Raw genomic sequence first — 22630 nt, forward strand, 5'->3', positions numbered from 1 at the left:
CTTCACATCAACTAATGGGAGATCTACATCTCCTCCCATAGAGAACCTCAAACGGAGACATCTAAATGTTGGAATGATAACTGTTATTATATGCAAACTCAATCAAAGGCAAGTAGTCATCCCAACTACCTTTAAAGTCAATGGTGCACGCTCTTAACATATCTTTTAGAGTTTGAATATCCTTTCTTCTTGACCATTTGTCTGAGGGTGAAATGTTGTACTGAGGTCAATTTGTGTACCAAGACCCTTTTGGAAGGCTTTCCAGAACTGAGAGGTAAATTGTGTACTTCAATCTAAAATGATGGACAATGGAAATCCATGAAATCTAACTAACTCTCTAATAGATCTTGGCATAATCCTTAGATAAATAAAAGGTATGAACTGGTAAGAAATGAGCTGATATGGTCATCCTATCTACTATGAGCCAAATAGAATTATGCGAGTGAAAAGTACGTGTTAAAGCTGTCACAAAATCCATGTTTACTTCCTCTTGCTTCCACGTGGGAATATTGAACTCTTGTAAAGACCCACTAGGCTTATGATGCTCAATATTGACTTGCTAACATGTAGAGCACTTAACCATAAACTCTGCAATGTTGCTCTTTATCCCACTCCACCAATAGACTTTTCGCAAGTCGCAGTATATCTTAGTGGCCCCTAGGTGAATCGAGTAGTGTGCACCATGTTCTTCTGGAAAAATCCATTGTCTCACTCCATCTACACATGGCACACATACCCTACCCTGTCAACGCAACATACCATCTCCCCCTTGGGAGAAAACCTTTACCTTTTAATGTTTGACTGGCTGCTTTAGTTCAATTAAATTGGGATCTCTATTCTTTTTTTCATTTACCTTGGAAACCAAAGAGGATTTCAAACTATTCTACACCCATACTCTACCATCTACTAAATTGACTAAGCGGACACCTGGTCAGGCAACCTGATGAATTTCCTGAACTAACTTCTTCTTACCATCCTCCACGTGAGAAACACTACCCATAGATATCCTACTGAGAGCTTCAGCCACTACATTGGCCTTGCTCGGATGATGCAAAACACTTATGTCATAGTCTTTTAACACTCCAACCACCTCCTCTAATGTAGGTTTAGGTTTATCTGAGAAAACATATACTGTAGGACTTTGTGGTCTGTGAACACATCAATATATACTCCATACAATTAATGCCTCCAAATCTTTAAGGAAAATACAATAGCTGTGAACTCAAGATCACGAGTTAGGTAATTCTTTTCATGGGGCTTAAGTTGTCTAGGGGCATAGACTATAGCGTTACCTCTCTGCATCAAAACATACCTAAAACCAACTCTAGAAGTATCATAATACACAAAAAATCCATCTAAACCATCTAGTAAAGTCAAAACTGAGGCTGTAGTAAGTTGAGTCTTTAAATCTTGAAACTCTTCTCAAAAGAATCTGACCACTGGAATTTGACTTTCTTCTAAGTTAATCTGGAAATAGGGGATGCAATGGATGAAAATCCTTCAATAAACCATCGGTAATATCAAGCCAAACCTAAGAAACTCCTGATATCTTATGGAGATATAGGTCTGGGCCAGTTTCTCACTACCTCAGTCTTTTGAGAATCAACTCTAATGCCATCACCAGAAATTATATGACCAAGAAAAGCTACTTACCTTAGCAAAATTCTATACTTGATGAATTTGGCGAATAACTAATGGGATCTGAGAGTTTGTAATATTATTTTGAGATGGTCTGCATGATCATGTTCAATGTGGGAGTAGACACGAATGTCATCAATAAAGACTATGACTAACATGTCCAAGTACTGCTTGAACATGTAGCTCATCAAGTCCATGAAGGCTGCTGGAGCATTTGTAAGACCAAATAACATGACTAGGAATTTCAAGTGATCATACCTAGTTCTAAAAGTTGTCTTCGGATTGTCACATTCTCTGACTCTGAGCTGATGATAGCCTGATCTGAGTTCTATCTTAGAAAAATAACTGGTACCTTGAAGTTGTTTAAACAAGTCATCGATTCTGGAAAGTGGATACTTGTTCTTGACCATGACATTATTTAGCTGACGTTAGTCTATACACATTCTAAGAGAATCATCTTTCTTATGCATGAATAGAATTGGTGCACCCCAAGGGGATATGCTGGGTCTGATTAATCCTTTATCTAGGAAATACTTCAATTGTTCTTTTAACTCTTTGAGTTCTGGTGGGGCCATTCTGTATGGTGAAATAGAGATAGAATGAGTATCGGGAAGAAAGTCTATTTCAAATTCAATTTACTACTCGGGAGGGACTCCATGAATATCTTCAAAAAATACATCTGGAAATTCACATGCTACTGGGACTGACTCAAGATTAGGGGTCTTTGAACTAGAGTCTTTAAATGGAACGAGATCATAGACACACCCCTTAGATATTATTTTCCTTGCCCTAATGTAGGAGACAAGCTGACCCCTAACTGTTGAAGTACTACCCCTCCACTCAAGGACAAGTTCATTTGGAAACTGAAAATAGACAACTCTATTTCTTCAGTCAACTAAAACATAGCATGAATGAAGCAAATCCATACCGAGAATGGCATCAAAATTTATCATATCTAATTCTACTAAGTCTGCTGATGTGACCTTTTAAGATACCATAACCAAACAGTTCCTATATACCCATCGATCTATGATAGATTTACCCAGTGAGGTAAAGACTGAGAAGGACCCTTATAGGATTTTGGGACTGATTTCGAAATTAATAGCTATATAAGGAGTTATAAAGAAGCTCCTAGATCTAGCAAAGCATAAATGTGCAAATGATAAACTTATAACATACCTGTGACCACATCAGGAGAACTTTTTTTATCTTTTTAGAACTGAAGTGCATAAATCCTGTTTGGGAGTTGCTCACTAGTGGAATTGGAAGCGACACCCTACTAATTTGAGCGATCGGACTCTACTAGATGAGGAGAGTGGTAAAAGCTTCTCTAAATTTTGCAAGGGAGACATGCTCATCCAGGGGATCTGGCTGGACAGGCGGAGGTGCTGGCTGGTTTCCCGTTCTTCTTTCTTTAGTCCTTTTTGGATTCATAGTCTTTAAACGAAAGGGAAACTTGAATTAGATCGAGAGTTTAACTTAAGCTCATGCTCACTCGCACGATATGAATATTGAAAGAAGAGAAACTTTTCCCAAAACTCCTCATAGCCTCTTGTTTATAAGTGTAGCGCACTACACAGCCATGCAATGGACTCTACTAGATGTGACTTTCAAACTTTCTAGGATTCTTTTGAACCTTAATCTCTAATACCAAGTTTGTAACGCCTCGAGTCTGCACCCTGGACGTCACACGGTGCTCATAATCCCGTAGGACCACAAGCTAACTCATGACTGGTACTTGCTGCAATAACTGAATAATAATAATGAAATAAGTGCAGAAGTAAGGCTGAATCTGCCATAAGGTTCATAAATTAAAATCAAATACTAAATACTAATAAATAAATACTAAAAACTGAACAACTATCTAAAATAATCTAGTCTGAAGAGCCTCTAACTGACTGTTTGAATATGGAGTTGATGGGACAAGCCCCTAACTAACTCTGACTACTGAATTACTGATAAACTAAAATAATACTCTGTCCTTGAACTATAAGGACTCGCCACTAAATCTATTGCTGAAAATTTAGGCTGTTAGGAATGGTCAGGAGCCCATGTGTTTGAACCTATGATATAAGACATCATAGCTCAAAAAAAGGTATGCGTCAATACTTTAAGTATACTGGTATGCTAGATGAGGTAAGCCTAAATGCAGGGGTTCATATGCATTAACAGTAACTGGCTGATTAATATAAATGTAACTGAATGAGAGTACATATATTTATGAAATCGCTGTAAATACTGATTATGCAATACTATGTACATAACTACGCATACTGTAACTAAGATTATATTAACACTAGGTATTGAGTTCTGATATCTAAAGGACTAATATATGAGTTCACTGGTAACTGTATTATTATTAGTTATGTGACTGTTTCTGACAATCCTGATTCTGCAGAACTAAACTAAGTTCTAAACTGAGTTGGGTAATTGTATCTGACAATCCTGATTCTGATATTGAACTAAGGTTTTGTACTGAGTCAAAAACTAAAAATAAAACTGTGAGAGTGTTCATCTAACCGACATACCCCGATTATGAACTGAGTTGGGGTCCAACCCGTGACTCCAGTTGGAAGGGTGTTAGCACCTTGCCAAGGGATACTAACAATGGCTATGAGTTAACCGTCTCTGACAGAAAGCCCTTTCGTCAACCCTCGCTGGCAGGAAAATTCATACGATATGTATCAATCTTAGACTGTCAGAAAAACATCTCAACCTACGCTGGCTACATATTTCTATAACATAGGGACTGCTACTAAGGGTCAAACCTTTTTTACTGACAGGAATGCCCCCATTCCTGGGTTCGCTCGGTGTTGATTCCAACTCCCAAAAGATTAGACACTTAATTAATTTCTAGATTATACTAGGATAAACTAAACTGTTACTGATCATGTTGTCTAACTGAACTGGACTGAGTTCGTTGAGTTCTGTTAACTAACTGACAACACTAAAATCTATTATCTGACTAAATATATTGAGTTTTCTTATCTGACTAAGTACTACTGGACATGATATTATTGAGACTATTTTGAATCTACTGTAAATCTAGGGAAAATCTAGTTTGTCTGGTATTAGATACCCCCAGGACTCGATAGCATAGATAGTTACAACATAACACAATCTTGAAAGCGTGATAACTAGTCACTTTATCACAATTCATACTTTGAGGCATTTTATCAAGCACTTGCATAGAATAAAACTTGTATACGTGCTAACATGATATGATTTCACTACTCTACTTACATAAACTTTTTATCAAACACTTGGGGGCATAGTTTATGCACATAATACTAGTCAACATACAAGCATCATGATCACAATTCCAAACTCACAAATTCAAGGGTTTCCAACATGAAACTATAATACCACACATATGTTATTTAATTCACATGAATCTTGTAATTAATCATGGATAAGAGCCCAAAAAAATCATAATCATGAATATAGTTTAATTCAACATGGAATTTATGAAAACACTCATCTTGTAATTTAAAAAGGGTTCTTAAACTCCCAGGGCAGAAGGAAACCCTTGGATGAACACCTAACATATCTTGACTGTTAATTCTCTAAAAGTTGTGGTGAATTCCTTGAGACTTGGACCTTGAATTTAATGGCTTAAGGTTTGTTATTGAGAGGATTTGAGAGAAAGTGAGTGTATTTTGCTTATTGAAGGATGAATTTTTTGTTTTTGGGGCTGATTAAGGGTGGGAAAATGACCCAAATACTCCTCTGGATGTGGAGTTTTAATGACTGAAAATATGCCCAGCGATGCGTAGACCAACGCACCGCATTGATGGAGTCGATGTAATAGCCAACGTGACGCATCAAGATTGCGTCGGCTCACTGGAATTTGTACTGAAAGCTGGAGAAAATATTGATCGACATGATAGGCGACGCAACGCATTGAGATTGTGTTAATTCACTATTTTGGACTCCCAAACATGTTTTCAAACGAGGTCCAAAAAATATGAAACTCGTCCGAGAAAACCTACTGACATTCCTGATCTTGAATCAATCCAAGAATCAATATTTTAATGTCATAAAGGTCGTAAATAGGTTCTCCAACTTATGAAGGATAAAATAATTCTAAGTATAGATACTTGGCTTAAATTTTTCTAAGTCTGGGGCCTCTTTTCAAGCTTTAACGGACTAAGTTAAGCTTAGGATTTTTCGGGGTCTTATAGGTTCGCAGACTTAGAATGATGGCTTAAATCTAAGAGAAAGATGATAGAACAAGGAACCAAGGCAAGTTTTCTGATTCTAGTATTGATTCTAGTGAGTTCTAGAACAACAATAGGGGAGGAAGATACTTGACCCATCCTTATCACAGTGTAAATTTTTATACTTCAGTCATTACAACATCTACTAATGCCTTACAAGTCAGCTCCATGATCATAGCTCATATTCATGCACTTTATATAGAGTTGTGTACGCACCCAGTTCCTCATATAAAGGGCTATAGTTCACTCAAAAGTACAAATCATATTCCATGAATCCATGAACTCCAACCTCAACTCATGCAGCTCATGAACTATGTACTCATTCTTTATAGTATGGTCAGTTCCATTAACTCATGGTGCACCCTTAATGAACAATGAAAATTCATATTATGGCATGTATGCCCTTTGAGACACCAGTTTAGTAAATCCACAGCCAGTGTCAGTATCCGTAGTAAGGTATTGACACACTTCTAACTGGGGTTATAGGTAAGACCCCAATTTGGTCATATTGGGGCATGTCAATTAAATGCTAGCTCCCATAGTCTCAGTTCAGTGTTCAGACCACATCAGCTCAGGTTTGCATGACCAAGTGTCCATTTTATCAGTTATTCAGTTATTCTATTTTACAAATTATTTTAGCACATACTTTACTTAGTCTTGCATTCGATTTATATATTCATGCATTCATGATCAGTATTCAAACATGTCCTCAGTACGATTTTACAGCCTATTCTGCTTTAATTTGAGATTTACATATAGTATTCATGTTTATATCGCTTTTCAGTTTATAGAAATAACTTAGCTCATGATTTAGAAATTTCACTAAGTCTTACAGTTTTTATGTCCAAACCTATTTTAAATGTATACTTCAGTAAATAGATTATGTCCTTAGTTTTAAAGTATATATTAAGTATTTCCATGATTAACTACATTTCCCACATACTCAGTACATTCTAAAGTACTAACCACATATATGCATTTATGGCTATATTTCTACATAATGTAGGTACCAGATATAGTCCACACACTAAGGTCAGATGGATTGTAGCTTCTAGCCAGCTTATATTGGGTGTATTTTATACGCCGCACCATAACTTATCCATGTTTTAGCTAAGTTTAGAGAATAAAATGCCTAGTTTCTTATGTTTTTACTCTACTTCTATGTAATTGAGCTAACCGATGTAATTAGCATGATTTCAGGTATTAATGAGGTAGATGAAGACGTAATGGGACTATGGAATGTGGATGGCATATGACACAAGAGAGAGTAGCAGTTGGACCAAATGTGGCACCTAGAAACTATGTCCAAGACTAGTTTGTCATTTATAATTAGTTCAGGGACTTAGAAGGCAATTATGAGAGAAAAGATTATTAAAAGGCTTAATGCTGAATTTTTATTCATTATTGAATTATTCTGTATTAGTTTTTGAAAGGAGAGTGGCGGATTAGCTTGGGGACAGGGAGATAAAAATATTTTTCTCTTGTTCTCCCAATTCGCACACCAAGATCATCTTCTAGTTTTTGGTATGATGAATATTTCTATTGTGATTTTTGTTTATTCATGAGTAGCTAATTTTATTAGTTAGGGTTATGGAAGCCTTGTAGCATACAATATATCACTTTGGGTTTGGAATTCATTATGCATTGATTTGTTTATATCATACTCTCTTCGCTTATCTTGAATTCTCGTGGTTGCAAACATAGAGGATATGCCTTAAAACGCAACTTGTTCGGAAGAAAGGTTGATGTTCAAAAAAGAGAGTAGTGACACGAAAATAGAATTACCAACCCCTATTTCATAAGTTAATGCCTTAGCAGGAGTAACTACTTGGAGATTTTGTATTGTTTTTGGTAAACGCTTTTGATTCAAGAGAACTAAAGTGAATTAGTCCTTTATGGTTGAGAAACACTAGGATTATGTTATTAAATACAATATGATTCTCTGTAAGCACGATGCATGTATGAATTCATAAAGCCCATAGTTAAAAAGTATTGAAAACTATAAGGTGGACATAACCCTAGCTTGCTATTTCTCTGAATTTGAATAGTACTACTCGTATTTCATATTGTTAAACTGAAATCATTTATTTGTGAACTGAATCAAATCCCCCCTATTTATTTTATGAAAACGAACGATTAAAAGTCAATTAATCTGCATACAACTTAATTAGCACCATATTCCTTGTGGGATTCGACCCCAACCTAGTTGGGTTATATATTTGACAATGACCGCTTACTCTCTTGTAAGAGAGGTGTAAATTAGGCGTATCAAATTTTGACGTCATTGTCGGAGAATTATCCCGAACATGTTACAATGAATTTGTTTTGGCCCTGGTCCTTCTTGGACATTGTGCACCTCAACTAAGGCAAATCGCTTAAGTTGAGGATGGCTATTATAGGGGTGCGTAACGTTAAAAAGGTGTAAAAAATATATATATTTGAAACGGTTTCATACTCCCACCATAGTGTTATTAATTGAGCTTAACGAGTTGGGGTGAAAAGTAAATCTGTGAAGATAACAGAAGTGGAAGTTGGTTGTTAGTGATTGGTCTTAATTGCATAATGTAGTGTATTAAAGCACTTAGGGAAGATAGTCACTATTTCTAGCCAAAATAGTTCCTACCCATCCTTTAGCCTGCATTACAACCCGTAAAAGCCCTATTTGATCCTAATCTTAGCATTCTGCTATTAGTCAAGTATTACACTAAGGGCAAGCATATGGTCATCAGTTGTAATTTGAGAATTCTTTGTGAGAGTGAGCGCAACTTGATTCTTGTACCCATTTTGTTAGAAATTGCATGATTTAGAGTGATTATGGGTAACTTTCTTGTTGTGAGGGCACAAGGTTGATGAAGGTTGGGTAATTTATATGATTTCTTTGCTTAAATGGTATGCATGAAATTGCCAACTTAATGAGTCTTTTCTTGAGGGTAGGTTGTCCCTAGTAATGATTCCTGAATCTACTTCTTATTCATAATTGTTGTGTGAGCCTATTTGAGCATCTTATCTTCCTTTGTGGGTGCTAAGGCTTGTGTAGTATGCATAAATGGATATGTTGTTCGAGGAAGAACAAATCTTTAAGTATGGGGTGGTGATCTTGGGTGTATTTATATGCCTAAGCACCATAACTTATCCATGTTTTAGCTAAGTTTAGAGAATAAAATGTCTAGTTTCTTATGTTTTTACTCTACTTCTATGTAATTGAGCTAACTGATGTGATTAGCATGATTTCAGGTATTAATGAGGTAGATGGAGACATAATGGGACTATGGAATGCGGATGGCATATGACACAAGAGAGAGTAGCAGTTGGACCAAATGTGGCACCTAGAAACTATGTCCAAGACTAGTTTTTTATTTATTATTAGTTCAGGGACTTAGAAGGCAACTATGAGAGAAAAGATTATTAAAAGGCTTAATGCTGAATTTTTATTCATTATTGAATTATTCTGTATTAGTTTTTGAAAGGAGAGTGGCGACTTAGCTTGGGGAGAGGGAGATAAAAATGTTTTTCTCTTGTTCTCGCAATTCGTACACCAAGATCATCTTCTAGTTTTTGGTATGATGAATATTTCTATTGTGATTTTCGTTTTATTCATGAGTAGCTAAGTTTATTAGTTAGGGTTATGAAAGCCTTGTAGCATACAATCTATCACTTTAGATTTTGAATTCATTATGCATTGATTTGTTTATATCATACTCTCTTAGCTTATATTGAATTCTCGTGGTTGCAAACATAGAGGATATGCCTTAAAACGTAACTTGTTGAAAGAAAGGTTGATTTTCGAAAAAGAGAGTAGTGACACGAAAATAGGATTACCAACCCCTATTTCATAAGTTAATGCCTTAGTAGGATTAACTACTTGGAGATTTGTATTGTTTTTGGTAAACGCTTTTGATTCGAGAGAACTAAAGTGAATTAGTCCTTGATGGTTGAGAAACACTAGGATTAAGTTATTAAATACAATACAATTCTCTGAAAGCATGATGCACGTATGAATTCGTAAAGCCCATAGTTAAAAAGTATTAAAAACTACAAGGTGGACATAACCCTAGCTTGCTATTCCTTTGAATTTGGATACTACTACAAGTATTTCATATTGTTAAACTGAAACTGTTATTTTGTGAACTGAATCAAATTCCCCCTATTTATTTTACGAAAACGAACGATTAAAAGTTAACTAATCTGCATAAAACTTAATTAGCACCATATTCCCAGTGGGATTCGACCCCAACCTAGTTGGGTTATATATTTGACAACGACCGCTTACTCTCTCGTAAGAGAGGTTTAATTTGGGCGTATCACCAGCAGGTGAGGAGTTCTCTTATTTTGGGGACTCAAATTAGTTGAAGTTCTTGTATTGTATTTTTCTTATCCTTATGTATTGATTTGGGATAGTTGGAAGAATGTCCTAACTACCTGTAGTTAGTATAATAGAGGTTTAAGAGATGGTTAGTCAGACTCAGTATTTGAAATTTAAGTATTTCTCTCTCTCGGATTTTAGTGTTGTAAACTTTGATCAGTTGTGTATTGAAACATCTTATCTCATGTTGATTATGCCTCCGCTCAGTTATTTAGCGTCCATATATATATAATAAATTCGGTGCTCAAGCAGTATGTCAGTACATAGGATAGCTTGGTATCACTTATGGTTCTAAGCATCGTATTACGATTAGGGAGTAATTTTGGGTCATGACACATATCCCCTCAGGGCATTTCAAAACCCCTTTTCATTTTTTCATTTAATTCAATGTAATATTTCAAAGATGAGTTAAACTCTATCGAATCCTTGCTCAAAATCAAATTACGATATGGGTTGAGGTTCATGTCATTATCATGCCAAAATCGATAAACATTATGAAAACTATATTGTCAAATTCCACCATCACCATGGAACACAAATTTAGTTCATAATCTACCAGTCAAACCATGAATAAACTATTTAAAATAATAAAAAATCAATGCAAGCGTTTAACAATAAAAAACCCTCAATCCTAATTTAATCAAACATTCAAGAACACTTAAATATTGAGTAAAATAATGCAATAAAACAATAAGGAAAATAGGGAGTGTCCAACATGCCTTTTTGACGGAAGTAATTCAAGGAAAAGCTTGAATCCTTAATTTTGAAGCTTGTACCCTAGCTTAAAATTGATATGAACACTTGAATTCATTTTTCATACCCTTGATGATGAAATTGGTGAGAAAACATAAAGAAGAACTTGAATTTGAGGCCTTGGGAGCTTGAATTTTGGTGAAGAATCTTATTTGGTGTTCTTGAGAATTTGGAAAGAGAGAAACCGTGTATTTGAGTTATGGAATAAGGAAAATCATGTTAGTATTAGTTGTAGGATGATTTAGGGCATAAATGACTGATTTACCCTCAAAAAACTAAAGAGAAACGTATTTTTTAGTGTCTCTGAGAACATGGGCATGCCACACCTTAATAGATAGCATTCAAGGCATGCCACGCTCTTATCGCGGAGCACAGAGGGCGTGCCACGCTCTTATCACGGACCCTCATTGGTTCGCTCACAAAAAGGATCATAATCTTTTGCTCGGATATCAAATTAAGAGAAAATCGGATGCATTGGAAAGAGTACTCAATTATCTTTCATTTAGTGGGTCTTGAGCTCCAAAATTCCATATATTTTAGAAGTTATACACCTTCAAAGTTGATCCTTATAGGATCGACCACCAAAATTCAGTTGATAACAAAAGTTCTTAACTCAACTTTGCTCTAAGTGTTTCCTATGAACATTTTTCACATCGAAAACACTTTACACACTAGGTAAAATATCTTGACCTTATATTTACAATGAAATACTCACTCCGTTTCAAAAAAGAATGTAAAAAAGAATGATTTATTTTCTTTTTTGGCAATACTTTAATTTCAACTTTTCACATAGCATATTTAAGACCACAAAATTAAAGGACATTTTGGTGCATTTGACACAACTTTAATTTAAGGCCACAAGATTCAAAAATTTTCTTTATTTTCTTAAATTTTATGTTAAGTCAAAGTAGATCTTTTTTTTTTAAAACAGAGGGATTAATAGATTTCGAATTTATATACATAGGAATGAGGTTCAAATTTAGTTCAAAAATATGAGGTGTTACACTACTCCTACTAGAAGGTGATGAAGCGGATACATTTATAGATGATCATCGGAGAATTAAAAGTAGATATAATAGTTTATAATGCACACACTCTAGACGATATTTGTTTGATTAAGTATCAGCAACTTGTGAGAGCTTTAAGGTATATAAACAGATACAACATCAAGGAATATGATCTTAGAACTAATTTGTTTGCAATTGATTCTCTTTTGATCGATATCTGGAACCTGCAACAAGCCCAACATTAAGTATCTTTATAGATTTTACCTTTCAAATTTTATCTATTGACTAGATGGTGGTATTAATTTCTCAGAGATTCAATCCACCTGGCATTAGAAAAGTGAAGAAAAGTAGGATCTACTGAGATATATAGAAGTAATATACTAATCTGAATAGGGTGCAAGAATGAGCTTTTCAAGAAAATAGCGTCAGATCTGTTTGATCTCTAAACAGATCAGCTTCTACTTGGAGTTAGATTGGGATTTTAGGAAGACAACAAAAAGCGACATCGGCAAGGAAGATCAACCAGCAAAAATTCGTATGCTAAAGCTCTTGTTGCATCGGCAAAGTTCATCGAGAAGCAAGAACCAGAGGTTCAGCATCGGTGAGGACCATCGAGATCCAATAACTATGTTTCGTGTGCTAAAGCTCTTTTTACATTGGCAAGGGTCACCGAGAAGTAGAGGTTCAACATAGGCAAGGACAATAACAAGGAGCTACTCCAGCTTCTGGGTGTGTTTGGTATGAAGAAAAATATTTTTCATGGAAAATGTTTTTTTGGAAAATAAGTTGGTTTTCTATTTATTTTTTCATATTTGGTTGTTGATTGAAAAATATTTTTTGAAAAATATTTTATTGTGTTTGGTTGGTGAGTAGAGACTATTTTTTAGAAAAATATTTTCTAGTGTTTGATTAGTGAGTGAAAAATATTTTTTTTAGAAAATACCACTAACTGTTAATTAGTATATCAGTATCTCTAGCAACTCAACAATTTGTAAGAACTAATTTAAGCATAACAAATAATATCAATATCGATTACTAAAATATTACAATAACTAAATTTAAGTAACTATTAATTAGCAAATATAGGAGACACTTTTCAATATTTGTCATGACAATCTTAAAATACTACAATCAATAGAAATATAACGAAACGATAAGCTTATTCAATCTCGTGAAACAAGTTACATCGATGATAAAATGAAATATGCAATTAGCAAAAGTAACATAGATAAATCTTCCTCTATGCATATGAAAATAACAATTTATTCAACAAACATTGAAAATGAAAAAATTTTGAATTTCACTATTTTTTATTTCAAGTAGTGAAAAATTGAAGCAAAGCACAGTGAAAGATATTTTTGAGTAATATAAATTTTGAAAAATATGAATTTTTTGAGTTATGTGAATATGAGTGTTGTTGGGGTGGGGAAGAGGGATGGGAACAGGGGCGGGGTCATAAGTCACATTTATCATTTTCTGAAAAATGACTTCCCTTAACTCATGAGGAAAGTCATTTTCCCTCAAATTGAGGAAAATGAATTGTTATGAAAAATATTTTTTAAATATTTTATTACAATCAAATAAGAAAAAATAGAAAAATATTTCCCATCATACCAAATACACCCTCTATGTCCCTTCCTATTCAGAGCTGATAGTATTTTTTTGTTTGAATTTGTTAATTTCCCAATTTGGTTAATTTGTTTTACTGTAGTAAGTTGTATTTGATGGGCTTTGGAATTGGGCATCTGGACAAGTTCATTATTTCGTTTTATAATATAAAATAGGAAAAGTTATTTAAAATTAAAACCTAAGTTTCTATTATCACATAAAATTTCAACTATCAAAAGTATATATATATATCATTTTTTTACTATTAATGCTCCTCAAAGAGTGCTTAAAATCAAGGAACTTGAGAGAGGGATAATTAAGGAGCAAATTACATAATATATAATTTTGGACTGATATTTATTTCCTAATATATCTCTATTTTCTGATCTTTAACATATATTTTTTCTCCTCTATACGTCTCAATCGAATAAGGGAGAACTATTTGTCTTTCTCAAGAACTCTTCAATATACAGACTTTTATTAATCTCTCAAATGTTAATATAAATTTTTTTTATTTTTATTTTTTGTTTCAGAATAAAACACATACATATCCTTGTTGAGGCATGAACCACCGCAAAATATCCACCTTATCAAAGTTATCAAGAAGAAAAAAACTGACAAGCTCAGTCTCCCTTAAGGAGATTAGACCCCAATTGATAAAGTCTTTGACTTTTTCCCCCATTTATCACATAATAAGGCTCCCTCTTATCTATTCTCGACAAAATTGATCAATATCAAAGTGCAAATAAGACATTGTAATCCATATATAATCTCTCAATAGTGTCTCAATTATGTATATTATTTATAATCTGATACATGGCACAGATATGTATATATATAACATTTGACATTACTGAGAGTTTTTATTTCACACCATATACATAACTATGTTATGTATTTATTTGATATAAAAGTTGTTGGATGGTTTATTTCAAAACCAGATACATAATTTTGTTATGTATACATATGCCATACAAACTTTTGAGTTGTTTTATTTTAAATCATATACATAACTTTGTTATGTATATGTCTGACCTAGACACTATTGGGCTCTTTTTTTTCAAACTCATAACTCACATACAAACTGATGAGTTATTTTATTTTAACCCATAATTATGTATATGGAATACATAAGTAATTGTGTATCTGTATTGACAGAACATATACATGTCATAGTTATGTATAGGGTTCTGTTAGACCTGTTGAACTGTGTTATTTCAATTTATATACATAGCACACGTATGTATATGAAAGAATGTTAGTTATTGCTCATATGTATTTATCAGTATTGAAAATTTTGTTTAAGTTTTGTTGCATATTAAACTAATATTGATTTTCAATGTATATTATTACAGGAGATGAAAAATAATGTTAATCTTCTTGAGAAATCTTTTTTGCAGAAACAAAGCTTGACAAAATAGCAAAATTTTCTTCGAAAATACAATATTTGATGTTGTTTGAGCAACTACCTTGATTTGATATTTCAAAATTTGAAATTCAAAGTTGTTATTGATTTTAAGAGATTCATTAATCACACATTAATAAGGTGCAATCTTGAATAATTATTGGACTTGATTTATTTCGTAAATAACGTTAAGAAAGTAAAATCTGATACATACGATACTTATGTATATCAATGTTCAGTTATATATATAAATAATTAAAATCCGAAAGAGAGAATTTATTGAAAAAGAATTAGAGAGAGGATAATTAAGAAGCAATTAGTAGGATTTATATTATTTATCCTATAAAATATCCAACCCTTTGGGTCTTTTATTTTTTTTTTTTTTAAAAAAAGATCTTGTGCTAAATTAATATAATATTTAACTTTATAAATTTGTTTTGTTCACCAAACAGCTCATAGAACATCAAACTTCAATTATTTTTTTGTTCTTAAATTTTTTTTTAAAAAAGTCATGAATCAGAGATCTATAGAAAATAACTTCTCTATGCAATCTCTGAAGTAAACTCTACTATCCTTAGATTTCACTTTATGAGAATACATTGGTTATATTGTTGTTATCATCATTGTCTTAATCTAAAAAAGTAAATCAAACAAGAAATAAACATTAAGATAAAGAAAAAGATGAGGACTTCAAAGAGTTGGAGGGTTCAATGATTCAATTTTGTAAGCTAAATATGTCTATCAGAGGAAACAATTATTTAAAAAATTTAATTATAGTGGATGGATTGAGAGTTGATGTATTTTTTATTTATTTTTTGGTTGAAGAGAGTCGATGGATTGACCACGTCTATCCTTAATATCATACTTAATTCAGTATTTAATAAATTAAATTGGCATCCATTTAGGACAATAAATTATTTCTTAAATCAATTACTTATAAACATGACAAAGTGACTTTTTTCTATCTAGGTGGCAAATTGGTGTTGAAAATAAGGCAGAAAAGCTTATGGCATAATTAACACTTCATTATATGTTAAATTTTGCAAATATTTTATTGCATAGACTCTTATCATATATAGTATTTTATCAAACCATGTATTTACCACAACATTAGTACATTTATGTGGTAAAATACTGACACTATGTGTAGAATACAATTTTCTGTGAAGTGGATAAACAAAAAAATGAAGACATAAAAAGTTACAAAATGCCATGTCTATAGAAAGACACACTTGGTAGCAAAGAGATGATAGATTTTCATGGGCCCATATTGCCATGTCTTAAGAAAGACACTTGGTAGCAAAGAGATGATTGATTTTCATGGGCCTCTATGGGATGATGAAATCAATTTTGTGATAAGAACAAGTACAATTTTGAGCACCAATATCATTTGCAACACAAGGAGGACTGATTCTACCATCTTGGTACCACTTTTTCCTTTGTTGAAGTAAATCAATGATGAAACTATCCAGAGTTTCTCTTATGATGCCTGGCATAACAATAACATGTGCCATATCTCTCACACAAGAAAGTTGCCAACGCCGAACGAATTCGTGGTCACGAGGCCTCTCGAGGACAACTATAATGCTAAGCTCGTTGAGCATCACACTGATTCCTGCTTGTTGAAGACGGTCTTTTAAGTAGTTAGCATTGTCAAGACATCTCTTAGCGTCTTTCTGAAGTCCAATTTGACCTTTAGCACTTAGACTGTACCACAAGAAGATTGGAGCTAAGCCATTTCGACTACCAGAAATTGTGGCATCCACAGAAGCAATATATTCAACTCTTCTTGAGAGATTGTTAATGTAACTTTTCCTTGTTATTTGAATTCCACATGGCATTGGACATCCCAAGAACTTGTGACCAGAAATTGTAACACTTCCAATTGGCTTCTTAAAAGAAATCATCTATTATGAAATATAATCACAAATGTTAGAGTTGTTTTTATGTTAAACTAATAATATACCCAAATCTCTTTAGTAAGAAAATAAAACTTACCTTGTTAATAAAAGGGATAATAAGTCCATTAAGTGCTGCATCACAATGGATGTAAAATTGATCATGTGTATAGCCACAATCTTCAAGTGTTTGAAGAATGACATCAAGATTATCAACTGCTCCTTTGAAGGTAGTACCTATAGTTAAAACAATAAATATTAGAAAATGTGTAAGACAATAATTCTTAGAAAATACCTTAATTAAAAGGAAGATAATAAATGTTTACCAATTGTAACATTAATAATTGCTGGTTTGCCCTTGTTTTGAAGTAATTTTGCTTTCAAATCTGAATAATCCATCTCTCCATTTATAGATGAATTAATCATTTCAAAGTCCATTCTGTACATCATTGCTGCTTTGGACACAGAGTAATGAGAGTCTTTTGATGCATATAAAATTCCAGTTGGAAGTAATTCTCTCCTGCGAAAATGAAAAAAAAAATAGGAAATTAATTCAGAAAAGTAAAAAAAAAAAAAACTAAACTCTTTCCTTTTCTTTAAATCAAAAAATTAATTGCTTCTTTATATTATCTCACTCTATATTTGAAATTTTCCCCATATCTTTCAAATATTGACTATCTGATCCCTAAATTCTTTACACTTGTACTTAGGTGATAAACTGAAGGAAGTACATCTTTACAATAATTAAATTAATAGTAACTTCTTTCATTTAAATATAAATTGTACACTTGAGTGGATGATTTGGTGTTCAATTTTGCATAGTGGTTGAACAAAGTGTTTTGGGCACACGTACTCAAAAAGATTAGGATAATATTTTTGTATACAGTAGTTGTACTAAATGGTGATCACTCATTCTACTCTAGCTCTAGAAATTTAATAAAAAAAATTATGTTCTAAAAAGCTTCTCAAATTGTTTGGTTTCTAGATCTCTTGAAATTATGTTCGAAAGCTCCTTTTCTTTTTACTTTGTTCGTCGAATAATAGTTGTCTTGTCACACAGCTAAACAATAAATAATATGACTTGACTTTACTATATCATTCTTAGAATATAATAAATCTATTATATTGGAAAATACATTTAGTAATGAATAGTATTTAATAGCAAGATAAAATTGATAGAAAAGAGTAAATTATTCATAGACTTTCTAAACTGAACAAGTATTATTGGACATTTATTTTTAGTATAATAGACAAGTATTGTTGGATAGAAAAAGTAATAATTACCTACTCTGTCCCATTTTAAATGTCGTTTTGTTCTTTCACACTCATTAAAAAAAATAATGAATTACAAGTTATCCTATTTCTTAGATATTCTTTTAAATTTGAGCAAATATTAAAAGAATAACTTCTTTAATGTTAACAATATAATAGAAAAGATTTATCGATTTTGATCTTGAATATATTTCTAAAATAACACTTATTTTTTGATAATTTTTTTTTTAGTAAAATGACCATTAAAATGAGACAAAAGAGTAATTCAGATTATTTGTACTTACCCAACCAAAATGCCATGAAGATTTCCTTCTGTGCCACCATTTGTAACATAACCCCAATATTGATCTTTTTCGATTTCCCATAAGTCTGCAAACCAATTCAAAACAGCCACTTCGAAATCTTTTGAATGAAAATCCACGGTGTTTTGAAGAAATGGATCACCACAATTATTTAAGTGGAATTGCAGTAGTGGGGCTAAGTTAGCATAGTGCTCGTAGCATATGTTAACCGGATAACCTGAAAAAAAAAAAAAAAAAAAACCAACAAAATTTTAACAACTCATCGTTTGCAAATTCATACGAGCAAATAAATAAGTTATCCTAATTATTTTAGTAATCTTTAATTAGTGCGAAAAATCAAACAGCAAAGTAAAAAGACCAGTTAAGTATTTCTTTTTTTGGGTCTAATCTTTATATTCATTGGAGAAAGGGTCAAGTGGTTACAAGAAATCAAATACTTCCTTGGTTATTAAATAAGTGATGTTTTAGATAATGAAAAGACATTAGTAATGTGTCGTTCTTTAAATAAAGAATGTTTTAAAAACAGACTTCACTTTTTAGTAGAGTATTTTCTTAAGGAATGTGTTCAAATTTAAAAAAATTACTTATTTAGAAACGCAGAGTCGATAATTTATCAAGTTTGATTGTTTTAGTGAAGTAAAATTATATGTTAATTAAGTTTATATTCTAACACATGATATATATTAATTTGATATAAATAGTTGATGTGAGTAAACTTTTACCGAGTCAACCCTTAGTTTTGACAGCATTAATTAGTCAATGATTGGAAATTTATTAAGATAGTACTAATTTTGTTAGTTTAGTATACACATATGCGTTAAAATTCTACTAATAAATTCTTCAACTAAAATTTCCCTAGAAGAAATTGTCAACCCTGACATCGTCGAACGATGTAACTGACCGAAGACATTAGAACCTTTCTCGCATGTCAATTTTGTCAGCAGTGTTTACACGTAAATATTAGTTTGTTATAAGTTATATACACCGATAATATATATATTTTTTTACATGGTCAAGAATGTAAATCCATGCTAGAAGATTATTTATAATTTTTACTAGATTTTCAAGTACTTAAGTTGTTTCAATTTATCTGACACTTTTTGCTTCTCTATATTCAAACTTCTTAATTTTGTCCTTGAATTTGGACATAGATTCTTTATGATTTTTGAAATAATAGTTCTATATTTAAAAACTACATAAAAAGTTCTATGTGCATGTTTGTGTCACATTAATTAGGAGGGAGCAAGTATTAGCTTACCAAAAAATACTTACACGTAATTACTTAATAGCTAACATGATTGTGTAAATATTCTTTATACTGTCAGTATATAGAACTAAAACTTGATATTATATTCATATGTACTAGGATTGATTGTTGGAGAGGTTGTCAATATAGAAAAAGAATAATATAATTTACCTATATGATAGTTGATACGTTGGGTAAGTGTATCAACATATTTCATCAATGTACAGTCTAAACTTGGTCCATCATTTTTGCCAGGCTCAGTCACTGAAAGGTTCAAGTTTTTTCTTGGTGTTGTAGATGTAGATGACAACTTAAGTCTCTTCAATTCACCAAAATCTCCATTTGGAATTAATCCAGGTGGTGCTAATCCTCTTGGAGTCACAGCTGCTGGCTCAAAGTCCTTTAAAAAAGAAAATAGAAAACAGACAAATTTTCAGAAACATGATTTAGAAGGAAAATAAAACTTTTGTTTGGTTTTCCATTTAATGTTTGATACCCGCTTTAGCTGATGGCTAATTCGAATTAGCGTCGAAATCATTCTCTATCAAATGCCATTTTATTTTTAGGGCTCGAGGACCCAAAACATCTTGTTAAATGTACGTGAAGGTGTACTTACCACCCATCGTCGATGTAAATGATGTTATCAGGTTTTATCTTAATTCAGTACTTTCGACGAAGTAGAGCACATAGTTTATATGTAAAATTCAATAAAAATGCAACAAATAGTTGATATAAACTCATAACTTTAAAAATATAATGAGTTCAAAACTAAAAATCTGAAAGATTAAAACCATAAAACATAAATCCTGAATCAATCTCATCTTCCCACCCACCACAAAATTACGTGGTAAGGAAAACTAAAGAACCATGCAAACGACTAAAAATGTAAAATGATGAAAGTAAGAAAAAGTCTTTGATTTTGGCACATGTATATATACCATTCTATCTCATTGATCTTCCAAGAAAAGGAACAAGAAACCATGCAGAAAAAGAATACAACTAAAAATAAAAATAAAAATAAAATAACTCTCAAGTTATCACGAAAACCCAAAGAGAAAAAATGAAGTTGATTAAGATGCTAAAAGGGTATATTAATGAACAATGATAACAAATTCATTTTCCATAATCTTTTCACTACATAGCCATGAGTTTGATTTAAGTTTCATAAATAGACAAACCATAAAAAAAAAATAAAAAAAAAATAAACTACTTGAAAAGGAAAAAAGAATTTTGCAAAGTCTTGTGAGTTATAAGAATTATACCTTCTCAAATGATAAGCTTCCCATTCTTGGAGCTAAAGTTTTTTAGTGTGTTTGCTATAGCTTAGAATGGAAATAAAGTGAGACAGAATTATGTTTAATATCTTGAGATTATATAGGTCTAAAAGATTGTGGGTTTGGGCACCAACCACAATTTATTTTTTATTTTTCATTTTTCATTTATTTTTCCTTTTCTAATCATTTTATTTTCTCCCCCTTAACATTTTCCACTTGGTTTCCTTTTTCCCCACCTTTGTAAATTAATTAATAACAACTTATTGAGCACTATTTCAAAAAAGTTCTATTGATTATAATGTTAGTGTGGCCAATTTTTGACCTTATGATACAAAGACTTGTTAGACTTTGCAAGCCCCTTTGTCTACCAAATAAGTTGGTAGGTGAGAATAGATAAAATTCCAAAAAATTCAAATTATTATTCATGCAACAAGTGGTGGTGTACATACTCGAGTTTGTAAACGTAATCCATTCTTTTTTGTGTGTTGCTAGTTTTTATCAATGTTCACCAACTACAAATGACAATTTTTTTCAATGTTCATAGCATGATATTAATTAATTGATTAATTAGTTTTCGACTTGATTTTATATAAGTTACAACTACTTCCTAGCTAATTTTTACTTCAGTATAAGACTATGTCACTCTAAATTTGACATTTGCCGTTGACCACCCAACTACATTTCTTACCCCTTATTGTGGGATAATTATAGGAAAAATTAGGTGACGAAGCAAATTCAGCTCCTATAATCATTTGAGATATATAGCGATATTTTAAAATAGAATTACACTATATAGTGATTATTGGAGGTTTTTTATAGCAGACTTATTAAGTGTATCATTTCACTCTTACTATTGCGTCCAGATACACTTATTATGCACGAAATTCATAATTAAACAAAATTTTGCTATTTTTGGCAAATTTGAACGTAAATAACGCTATTTACGAAATTTTTGTAAATATATATTGCTTCTCTATGATTAAAGTAATCTGAAATGAGTTTTTTAAAGAGATTTTACGCCATATATCATGTTGCCCAAACTTATCTATATCTCTAATCTCTAATCTCTATTAGTTAATTCACATAAGGATTGATACGAAATTAGAGGCGCTATTTTGCAAGAATGGTGCACATGAGCTTTTAGATCTTGCTTCTTGTAAAGATTATTTTTCTTTTGAGGTAAAATATAGATCTGAGCTTTCAAGTTTTAACGAATTTATAGTAAAACATTTCATCTTTGTTGTTGGTACTCGAGTCTACTAGTTTATTTCGTTTTTTGGATTTTTCGACATATGTGATCATTTTTATCTATATTTCTATATGCTTGTACGTAAAATCTAAGAGGCGATTTATTATTTTTGAGTTATAATGTGGGAAAATAAATATTGTTCGTGCCATGTTTATGAATTTTCCGCTTGATATCTAGGTACAGTCCTAAAATAATGATGTTTACAATTCTTTTATATGAATATTGTTTATATTCCCTTATAACCCACATTGTTCACTGTCTTGACTCTAACACTTTTTAAAACAAATAACATAAGATTGAAAACTTTCTAAAAAGTGACCAATTGGATATACTATTTTCTCTTTATAGTCATTCCTAATTTAGGTTATTTTAGTCTACGTAGTCTATATACAATC

The 22630-nt window shown here is 32.1% G+C and overlaps 1 protein-coding gene across 1 annotated transcript; it reads right to left on the bottom strand.

Annotated features, from left to right (window-relative positions):
- Positions 1 to 16023: 16023 nt before the first annotated feature.
- LOC107848433 (histidine decarboxylase) lies at positions 16024 to 21120 on the bottom strand. Its single transcript, XM_016693208.2, has 6 exons — positions 20975 to 21120; positions 19884 to 20112; positions 18449 to 18683; positions 17219 to 17412; positions 16993 to 17129; positions 16024 to 16901 (listed from the first exon to the last, which is right to left on the bottom strand). Exons 1-6 carry the CDS (start codon positions 20996 to 20998, stop codon positions 16323 to 16325), a joined length of 1398 nt encoding a protein of 465 aa, XP_016548694.1. The 5' UTR covers positions 20999 to 21120; the 3' UTR covers positions 16024 to 16322.
- Positions 21121 to 22630: the final 1510 nt, after the last annotated feature.

Source organism: Capsicum annuum, chromosome 1 (assembly GCF_002878395.1).
Source record: "Capsicum annuum cultivar UCD-10X-F1 chromosome 1, UCD10Xv1.1, whole genome shotgun sequence".
In the NCBI taxonomy this organism is placed as follows: domain Eukaryota; kingdom Viridiplantae; phylum Streptophyta; class Magnoliopsida; order Solanales; family Solanaceae; genus Capsicum; species Capsicum annuum.

What these genes read in the sequence shown, in the direction of transcription:
- LOC107848433 (XM_016693208.2), bottom strand. Translation starts at nt 20,998, where the DNA reads ATGGGAAGCTTATCATTTGAGAAG. An exon ending in AATTATTAATGTTACAATTG is followed by an intron (nt 17,130 to 17,218) that starts GTAAACATTTAT and finishes TTTTAACTATAG; the next exon opens with GTACTACCTTCAAAGGAGCA. An exon ending in TTATCCCTTTTATTAACAAG is followed by an intron (nt 16,902 to 16,992) that starts GTAAGTTTTATT and finishes ATTTCATAATAG; the next exon opens with ATGATTTCTTTTAAGAAGCC.